Source organism: Aristolochia californica, unplaced genomic scaffold (genome assembly GCF_029961685.1).
Source record: "Aristolochia californica isolate CCGP_79_NKW_82.1479 unplaced genomic scaffold, dmAriCali1.0.hap1 SCAF_11, whole genome shotgun sequence".
Lineage (NCBI taxonomy): Eukaryota > Viridiplantae > Streptophyta > Magnoliopsida > Piperales > Aristolochiaceae > Aristolochia > Aristolochia californica.
The window spans coordinates 9,634,836-9,645,179 of record NW_027181782.1 but is presented as its reverse complement, the minus strand read 5'-3'; the positions used below and the strand labels follow the sequence as shown (position 1 = coordinate 9,645,179).

At 33.6% G+C, this 10,344-nt stretch overlaps 2 protein-coding genes across 2 annotated transcripts; one reads left to right on the top strand and one right to left on the bottom strand.

Annotated features, from left to right (window-relative positions):
* Positions 1-4,258: 4,258 nt before the first annotated feature.
* Positions 4,259-4,786, bottom strand: LOC137943598 (uncharacterized). Its single transcript, XM_068789065.1, has one exon. The coding sequence runs from the start codon at positions 4,784-4,786 to the stop codon at positions 4,259-4,261; it is 528 nt and encodes a 175-aa protein (XP_068645166.1).
* Positions 4,787-5,795: 1,009 nt separating this feature from the next.
* LOC137943597 (uncharacterized) lies at positions 5,796-10,173 on the top strand. The gene is made up of 7 exons (XM_068789063.1): positions 5,796-5,802; positions 5,985-6,116; positions 6,379-6,514; positions 6,807-6,915; positions 7,016-7,278; positions 7,645-7,773; positions 8,099-10,173. Exons 1-5 carry the CDS (start codon positions 5,796-5,798, stop codon positions 7,127-7,129), a joined length of 498 nt encoding a protein of 165 aa, XP_068645164.1. The 3' UTR covers positions 7,130-7,278; positions 7,645-7,773; positions 8,099-10,173.
* The last annotated feature ends 171 nt before the right edge of the window (positions 10,174-10,344 follow it).

Below are 10,344 nucleotides of genomic sequence, written 5' to 3'. Positions count from 1 at the left end.
GTACTAATATGCTGAATTGGTTTCATCTATCATTTAAATTGAATTTTATTTTAACCTAGATTTTGAAATCTACAAATTATGATCTTCCATAATTTCTTCTTGTTATTTAAAAGTATAAATATAGATTTGAAAGCAAGTATATACATCATTTGTAGTATATTTTAAATTATTATTATTGTAATTATACCACCACTGTTTTTTTAGAGCTAGAGGTGGGTGCAGTAACCCTATCTCTTTCTTACTCAAGTTAAGAGAAGCTCTTTATAACTATAACAATAATATTTATTTATTTTAAATAAAAATGTTAATAAAATAAATATAAATATTATATAAGATTTGAATTACTATGTTTATCTTACATATTATAGTATATCATATTGTATAGTTTTATATTTGAAAACTATCTATTAGTAATAATTATTTTATTTTTATTTTAAACAATAATATTTATTTATTTTAAATAATAAATGTTAATAAAATAAATATAATTATTATATAAGATATGAATTACTATGTTTATCTTACATATTATAGTATATCATATTGTATAGTTTTATATTTGAAAACTATCTAGTAATAATTATTTTATTTTTATTTTAAACAATATTATTCTTATTGTAGAAAACTCTACAAGTATATACTATTTTATAATCAAAATAGAAAAGTAGTATATACATGTGAACAAGCATAAATAACCCTAATGAAAGTTTATTCTATTTTTATGTGAATATTATAATATTTTCTTAGATTAATGTCAAAGCAATTACATTTTGAATCGAGATTACTCACGATATATTAATAAAAAAATTAAAAATTAAAAATTTTAATTTTTTAAAATATTTCTTTTCCTTCTCTGTTTTTTAATCGATGGCCTTAATTTTGATTTATAATTTTTTAAAATATATTAATTTTTAATTTTTGTCTTTTTTTTAGTGCATCCAAATTAAAAACTAAATAAAAATAACTAGAGAGATTTTGCAGTTTTGTGCAAAGCCACTTGTCGGATGATGACAAACCTGAAGCACGTTGCCCTTTTTCCTCCTCCCACCCTCCATAAATAAAATAAAATAATTAATTAAAAATAGAAGAAAAATTCATCATTTCCTATATTAGTGCCCAAAATGAAAAATTTAGTTTAAACAAGATAATGAGTTACTTTTTTATAATATACCTAAATAACTAATTAACCTAAACAACACATGATTACTACACTAATAAGTAATTTAATGTACTAATTAATTAAATAAGATATTTCATTAACAAATTAAGATAGATTGCGGTTTAGTCTAAATTAATACAATAATTATGAGTGAAAATGAACTTATACACCAATTAATTAAAAATAGATAAATAAAAATTAAAAATTTAATAGTAATGAATATAATAAATAAATAGTATTTTAATAATAACATAAAAATAAAAATAAAAAATTTAATAGTAATGAATATAATAAATAAATAGTATTTTAATAATAACATAAAACAGATTTTTAAGTAGTATAAATGAATAATATATTTCCACAAAAATAAAAAAATCATTAGTTTAATTAATTATAAAAAATAGAATAATTAAAAAAAGTACTTGATCAAATGCTTTCTTTCACAATATTTTAATTGTCACTAATTTAATATAGTAATAAAAATATTTAATATAATAAATAAATAAATATTTAATTTTTTAATAACGTAAGATAGATTTTTACATAGTATAAATTAATAATATACTGCCAAAAAGTAAATAGTTATGGCTTTAATTAATTATAAAAATAGGATAATTAAACGAAAATACTTGATTAAAGGTTTCTTTTAATAATATTTTAATTATCACTCTTAAATATCTAATTTAATATAATAAAAAAATAATTAATATAATAAATAAATAAATATAATATTTTATTAATAACATAAGATAGATTTTTACGTAGTAGAAATTAATGATGCGAGGGAGGCCTAGAGCGAGAGGGTAGAGGGAGCGTCGACGCGAGGGAAAGAGGATGAACTAGGATTTTGGTAGGAATCCTACTTCACCCACTTTACTTAGGAATGAGTTCAAGTGAACAAACAGGTTCATCCAGTTCAACTCGCCTCTGATGTTCACACTAACGCCTTTGGATCAAGTGACAGTGTAATCACTTGCACTTTCATTTGACTCGTGCACGCACTAACACCCCCTAGAAATGTATTTTGTTTTCACTAAAATGATGTTTTCATACCTAGACTCTTAGATTTTTCCATATGAATTATGTTTCGTAACAAAAACACCGAGGAACATCAAGACAAGATCGATACATTGTACATACCAAGTTATGCAGTTCATATAAATATATAACAAATAAATATTAAGAAACATAATTTTTCATATGTTGTGTCTTCCTTGGAGAAAATTTGGTTTGTTGGCAAAGTAAAAAATAGAATATTGTAGCCCGGCCTGATGTAGAAGTTGAATACAGTGCGATGGTTCACATAGTAAACAAGTTGATGTGGGTTAGATCAGTCTCATGAGAGTTGGGTTTCAACGAGGATGAGTTTATGAACATGTTTTGTGATAATCATGTTGCAATCTTTATTGCAAGTAACCCATTTTACCATGAGAGGACTAAACATATTGAAGTGGATTACCACTTCATTCAATATGTGGTGATGAAAAATGCGGTAGCGACTCTGTTTGGAGAGCAATTGGGTAATGTCTTCACTGAGGCCCTTGGCAAATGAGAATTTATGTTATTCTACAACAAGTTGGGACTCATGGATATATATATGCTCTAGTTTGAGGAGGTGATAGAAAATACCCTTCAAGGGTATTTTTGTCATTTTAGCTTTTAGGGGTATTTTGGTTATTTTATTATTTAGTAGTTAATTTTTTTATTTAATCTTGTTCTGCATGTTAAATTATATTAGCGGTTAATTTTTCATGTACATAGGATGTGGAGTAAGGGAGAAGGTTTATTAAGTATATAGGAGTATTTTTGTAATTTGTAACTCAAAGTACCTATTTAAGAAGTCTGGGATTTCGTGCACAGTTCCCAACGAAGCCTTTCAGCACTTCAAAAATCTCTTCTTTTCTTTTCTCATTTTTCTCTCTATTTTCTCCTCTTCCTTCACCCAAATTTGGAATTTTACAAATAGTTATGTCATAACCTAAATTGTTCTCATACTCTTCAATGGGGTTAAGGTAGGTGATATTATCCTTGTGTGAAAATAATGAACTATATATAGCCACTCTCATTTTCAAACAAAAAACAACATTTTTCGGTAATGGGAATCATTATTGGAGATCATGCAATAATTTCAATGGTTTGACAAATGAAACGTAAGACATATCATTGAGGAGCAATGTTAGAATTATATATTACTAAGCGGATTTCATTACTTTTAATGTCCTATGCGCCAGATAAAAATTCAGATGGTTGTGGAACCGAGTACTAATATCGCTCATGCCCCCACTGATAGAGAATGACTTGGGGCAGCCCATGATGTCAATAGCCGCTACATCTTTGAACCTAAAAGGGGAAATACACTCTAAAATTTTTCCAATTATGACGATTATGCAATGACTAAGATAAACATTACCAGAATGCAAAACTTGAGAAAAATATCAGTTAGGTAATACCCTTTTCTTGTCAAAGTTATCTTGCATAATAACTTGAAAATGTAAGAGTGATATAAATTCCATATGATTGACCGGTTACGCCAGTTCTTACTAAGTGCAGTGCCTCAGTAATTGGAGAAAAAAGAAACTCCTATACTTTTTAATATTTTTTAAAGGTAAGAAAGAATAAAGCGAAAAAACTTTCCATCCCAAAAATGATATAAATATTAAAAAATTTGGTCAGCAGAAATTTTAATGGCATTTTTCCTAATTTTTTTTTTGGCACAAAAACATCCTAATATTGAAAAACAATATTAATAAATAATATAAAATCAGTAAAAATCTCAATATTAAATATTTTCGAGTTTAAAACTGGTGTGGATTTAGTGGAAGTTGGAAACTGAGTCGTTGAATCATCAAAGCAGAGGAATATATTTGATAAAACAGAGGAATATAATCTAAATGAGGAAATTTAAAAGTCGTAGATTCTGTTTCCTATCTAATCAATTTATTGAAGATTTGCAAAGTGGAGATATGTTACAGCATTATTTGCATGGTGGCGGCTGCACGAAAGAAGTTTCTATACAAAACCCAATACTTTTTACAAAAAAAAAAAAAATAGTAAATAGGACTTTGATTCGTTTAATCAACTAATCTTATTTGAACTTGATCATGCGAGTCGGAGGGAGGATCTGCAGAGAGGACATGTAGTCGCTCTGCTCAACCATGGAAGGAGGCAGTCATTGTGGAAAAGATGAGAGCATGGAGTCTCCACCACTGCCTTCGTGAATCCTCCCAATTCTTCGAAACAAACAGTGCACGTCTCTCCGACAGCTATCTCGCTGAGCTCCTTCAACTTCATGTTCTGGCCGACAGAAGCCACTTCTAGTGGCGGCATTGACTCAGGGTCTGCGGGAAGCAGTGGCGGAAAGTCGATTTCGATCCTCTCACGCACGTCAACCGCCACATCCAACCTCGTACACCCATTCCTCCGCGTGATCTCCGCCCAATCAGCTCCAAGAATACAGAGATGTGAAAGGAGTTGTGTGTAGGCCTCGGAGCTGAAGGAGAAGTGGTGCAGTATTCTGGAGGCCACATTCTGCCAGCGACTCTGATCGAACAATAAGGGAAGCGGCAGGCGAAAGCTCATAGCCGGTGTAAGGAAAGTAACTTGTTCAACATGGGCTCCCTCCGGCATAGGGCGCATATAGAAGAACTTGCGTCGATGGCAGATTGTGATGACTGCCGTGGGAGCATGGAGTGGGGCTTGGCACGTAGGGTTAAATGTGATATCAAAAGAGACAGGAGGAACAGGAGAAGCAGCGGGGTGATTAGCCATTCCAGTGAAGAAGAGGTAGGAGCAGTGGAGTGGAAGAAGAGGAAGGAGCAGTGGAGTGGAGTGAGCCTGAAGCTTAAATTTATAGGCGAAGTGAGTTTAGAAACCTTCCAAATTTAATCTGGCGCTGGAAGATGAAGGCTGTCCAGAAGATCAACGGCTGCGAAGAAGAGGAAAGAGCAGTTGGAGTGGAAGAAGAGGAAGGAGTAGTGATGGAAGGAGTGAGCCCTTAATTTTACATGCGAAGTGAGTTTAGAAACGCGTAGTTAGTTTAGAAACCGCGTCTTTTCGAGTTTAAAACTGGCGGTGGAAGATGAAGGCAGTCCACAAGATCAACGGCTGTTAAGTTTCCTTCAGTGGGGGCAGCTCAGCGCCAGCGGGAAAGGGTCGATGCGCTCTTGATTTTCCCCGCCCCAAGGCACGAAAAGAAAGGGGGCGAGGGACTCTGGTCTGTGTTGATTTCTTCTTCTTCCATTCGTTACCGAGCTGCCTGCAGACGAAGATGGAGTCTGAGAACAAGCACGTCCTCGCCCCCATGGTTGGCGTGGTCAGTTGGCAGAACCATGCCTTTTTTTTTCTTTCTTACTTTTGGAATTATTACTTTTTTTTTTTTTTTGACAAATAGTAGAATTTGTAGATTATTGATTTCGAAACTATGTAAGTGAACGGATCCATAGTGTTTGTGTTTTTCACATTTAAGTTAGCATTCCTTCTTTCAAACTTTTTATGAATCTACGATTGCTTTCCTTCTGCAAAGTAGGTTATAGTGTGTGTTTTCCCAGACTTTCTCTTCTAAATATCAATGTTTTAATTATGTCTATGTGAGAACTGACTCCTCCATCCATATTGAACTCCATCTACCGGAGTAGTCATGCGAAGTATGTCGCGGAGGAATTGTCCAGAATTTCCTGTTATTATTGAAAAGTAGAAAATGTCAAACCTTAGTTTTTCTCCAGTAACTTCCGAGATACAAAATATTAGATAGGTTAAAAATAGATTGCTATTAATAGTTTTTCTACAGTTGATTCCTTCATTCTTTAGCTGTTTATTTGCACTTAAGAGTGCTATCCCATTCTTGTGCACGTAGGGAACTTACCATTTCGGCTTTTGGCTGCAGAATATGGTGCAGACATCATTTACAGAGAAGAGATAATCGATCATAAGATGCTGAAGCGTGAGCGGAAGATAAATGGTACAGTATGCTGGTTTTAAACATCAAAATTATAGTTTAGAACTTGTTTTATGTTCGTTGATAATTTTCAGTTTCCACAGCTTGACTAGGAAATATTGTTTGTATATCTAGGTGTATAGCAAAGAGGAAATATAGTTCTAAGGTTGAAAGATCTTACTGGTACCAAATCATGTCCTCTGTTTACTGAGAAGGATACTGGTTTTACACAAATTCTTGTTCATGCTGTGGTAAAATCTCTTACATAAGTTCTTTTTTCTTGTAGAGTCTCTTGGTACTACAGATTTTGTGGAGAAAGGAATGGCAGCTTTAGTTTTCAGGGCCTGCGCCAAGGAGAGAAGCCCAGTAGTATTTCAATTGGGTATTTCAGATGCTGTGAGGGCTCTTACTGCTGCTCAGATGTGTACGTTTATTCTTGTTGTATCTTAGATATAGATCAAGTTGTAAACAAGTAGATCTAATTGGTGATCAATTACTGAGTCATTGCACTTAGTAATTACTGATCTAACCGGTCAATCATATGGAATTTATATAACTCTTACCTTTTCCGGTTATTATGCAAGATAACTTTGACAAGAAAAGGGTATTACATAACTGATATTTTTCTCAAGTTCTGCATTCTGGTAATGTTTATCTCAGTCATTTCATGATCATCATAATTGGAGAATTTTTAGAGTTTATTTCCATTTTCAGGTTCAAAGATGTAGCGGCTATTGACGTCAACATGGGCTGCCCCAAGTCATTCTCTATCAGTGGGGGCATGGGTGCAGCTTTATTGTCAAAGCCGGAGCTTATCCATGATGTTATTGATGTGTCTTTATTGAGATATGGCAGTTTCAGGATTTTGATCTTGATTATTGCTATTATTATCCGATGTCATGCTGTGGTTTCATTTTATGCAGTTTTTAACTACATTAAGAAGGAACTTAGACATTCCAGTTACTTGTAAAATTCGACTTCTTAAGTCACCTCAAGATACTGTAGAGCTAGCTAGTTTGTCAGAGCTTGTAAGTTGAGAATGAATTACATGGATGTAAAGTTGTCTTTGGGTGTGGATAATGTGGTTTAGGTCGCAAGATTGCTCTTGGGTGGTGTAAATGTTATTGAGATGTATATTTGGGCAGCTGAGAGCTCATTCAAAACATCAACCACTATACTGTGGCAGGTACTAATTTTTTCCCTTTACTAAATAGACTTGATATATCTTAAACAACCTAACATGTCCAAAAGTGCTTTCAAACCCTAGTTACATTTCACCAAATTTTGCTGATTAGACATTATATTACAGACGGTTGAGGTTGTTGTGGATGCAGCACAATGGTATGAAAGTGATTTGGATGAAAGGCTCCTAATTCATATTTCGTTCGTCCCAAGAAGATTTTTTAGTTTTTTTTACCCGAATGTGTTTTATATCTTATACCTGGAAGGAAAATTCTGTTAGAATGCATTGACCTTATTTTTTTCTGCTTTAGTACTATGCTATAGGATCCTTATCCCTTTTGCAAGCGACTAATAAGTGCTTATTATGCAGGTGGTCTTGCCGAAATTGCAAGTTGGGGTCTACTTTTTCATCAAGCAGCTTAAGACCTTGTGACTTCAAAATGGGAAAAGTGTTACCATCCCTTCAAAATTTTAAGTGCATGTACAACTTTAAGATGAGGTATTGCTAGATTTCTTCTTGGAGTTTCTCTCTGTTTGAATGTTGCCAAAGTTGGTTGTTTTTTTCCTTTTTTTAGCTATGGTCATGTTATGAGACTTCTTGTTATAGACATACATGAATTGTCTGGTGTTAGAGGCTAAGAGTTTGGAGATGTTTCTTGATCTGAAGATATGTTATTTCATTCATATTTTTCTGCCGGCATGGATTTGTTTTTCTAGTGTTTGTGTATTTTATTTATGGGATACAAGTACATGTTTTGTTCTGTTTTCTTTTAATATTCTACAAATGCGATTTTTTTTCTTAATATGTGGTTTCTTTTGCTCAGATTGCCCATTTTTTGTGCTGATGCTTCAAAAGCTTGGTCATTTGGAGGCTCCCTCGCAGTGAAATTGCTTCATATGCCAAGGAGTTGAGAGATGTAAAAGCATTAGTTGATGGCAATCTGGTAAACACGTTCCAGTTTATTGATTTATTATTTTTACGTCCTCTTTTTGTCATTGCATTGTTTTTTATTTTCTTTTCTTTGTTCTGTTCAGCTAAGAGACAAAAAAGCTGTGAGATCAGCATATTTCCTCTTTCTGTTTTCCTAAACCTGCTAGATTGTCGTTGTTTTTGCCATTGTTTCTGACAACCCTATTTGTAACAAACATTGTCTTTCAAAATTTATTTCAACAAATCTTTTCTAGTCATCCTGAAACAGGCGGTCACTTTTTTCGCCACTGTCCCTTCATCCGCCAGGTTTGGAACACCTTAATTTTTAAGTTTGGTCTCAAATTATGCTTCCCGCAATCAGTCCCCTCTTTCCTTATCCGAACATATCCTTTGGGAACAAAATTGGTAAAATATTTTTGTCTTTATCTATTGCCATCATCGCATGAAATCTGTTGAACTAGCATTATAAGAGAATATTTGAGAACATGCAAATGAACCAGGGGGAATTGTGGGGAAAACAATGCACTGTGTCCTTTTCTAGGCTACATGTCCTCCATCTTCTCTCATTGGAAAAGTTGGAAAGTTGTTTTTAACTTGGTCACCCAGAATTAGAATCTTATGGTATCTGATGAGGAGAATTCAAGGTTAAAAGTAGACAATGAAGGAAAATTTGGAAGTGTTGCTTCTCCTAAGAAGCCTGCTGACAAGCTCACCTTGCATGAATTAAGGTAAACTTGACATTGTTCTAATTGCCCAGCATACAGAGTTTTCATCAATTTTGAGGTGCAATCGACACCACTTGTTCAGGTTGAAGCATGTTTTCACTCAGTGGACTGATGGACCTTTTAATTGAGAGATTGTCAACAATGAGCAACCAATGAAATTGTGGTGCTCTAATTAAAAAAAAAAAAAAAAAAAAGAGATTTGGTGCAGATGTTAATGGATTTTCAATTGAATGTTTTTTCTGTTAACATAAGAATAGCTATTTTCTTTACTAGAGCATGTAGCAAAAATTTAAAACAACCTTGTTCCAGCATTGAGGTCGGAGGTTGCTCTCACCCCTTATAAATAAATTTTGAAGTGGTGGAAAGGGGGCCCACCTTCTCTACTCCTTCTCTATGTTGTCAGGAATGTAAGGGTGGGGTGGCACCCCTCCTCTCATGGTAAGGGGAAGGGACTGGGCTCTCACTCTCTCCCCACAGGTGTTGGGGTGAAAAGCCCACTGCCATGTGGGAGAAGGGGAGGTTCTGCTCGTCTTTATTATTATTATTATTTTTAAAATGGTGATTTCCCAAACAAAAGTGTAAGATTACAGCTAGAAGAGGATCGACCAAGACAGTTATTGCTGGTTGATTCCCTTCCTTGGCTAAACATTCTGCAATATCATTTGCAGATATATTTACATGGGACCATTTTACAGACTTTCTTCGCAGATCACAAATTTCATGATAAACATTCCAATGTCTCTCAATCTAGAGATTGTGCAATGAAGAGCATGGTTCCACAACCTATACCCCACCAGACAGCCGAAAGACTGTTACAAGACAGTCAAGGTCCATGGAGATAACTGATGTCCAGGGGTGTAAATAGGTGAAGTACAAAATAAAGTAAGGGTATTCTATTATCCATTTTGTTTTGGTTCTGTCTGGTTACAAAAATAACTCTTCATTACTTGTATCGGTTCTGTTTATTAAGTGGTAAGTGGTATAGTGGTAAAAGTATCCATCCTTACTCTATAAAGGATTTTTCTTCTGCTTCTGTATACAAATGAACAGGTGGTAGACCAGTTATTTAGTGAAATTGACATCTCTAATATCAGTTTTTAGCGTATTTTGAAATACAAGACTTCTCACTTCAGACGCTAAAGAGGAGATGTGGAACCCTGATAAAGAGGAGAAGATGCCATCCTTAAAAAAAGAGGATCAGAAGAAATTTGTCACTGGATACTGCGAGTTTCTTAAGAAATTTCTCATTAGACAATGCAAGTTTCTTTATATGCAATTCATAATTTGCTGAAGCTTTTTCTAATAATTATATAATATTTCTCATTGGTGTCTCAATTTCTCTCGTTAGTTGTTTATTGTAAATTTAAACTTTTCGTATTAGTTTCTTTCAAGGTTGATGATATGAAACTTACTG

What these genes read in the sequence shown, in the direction of transcription:
- LOC137943598 (XM_068789065.1), bottom strand. Translation starts at nt 4,786, where the DNA reads ATGCCGGAGGGAGCCCATGTTGAACAAGTTACTTTCCTTACACCGGCT.
- LOC137943597 (XM_068789063.1), top strand. An exon ending in GCTCTTACTGCTGCTCAGAT is followed by an intron (nt 6,515 to 6,806) that starts GTGTACGTTTAT and finishes TTCCATTTTCAG; the next exon opens with GTTCAAAGATGTAGCGGCTA. An exon ending in AGCCGGAGCTTATCCATGAT is followed by an intron (nt 6,916 to 7,015) that starts GTTATTGATGTG and finishes CATTTTATGCAG; the next exon opens with TTTTTAACTACATTAAGAAG.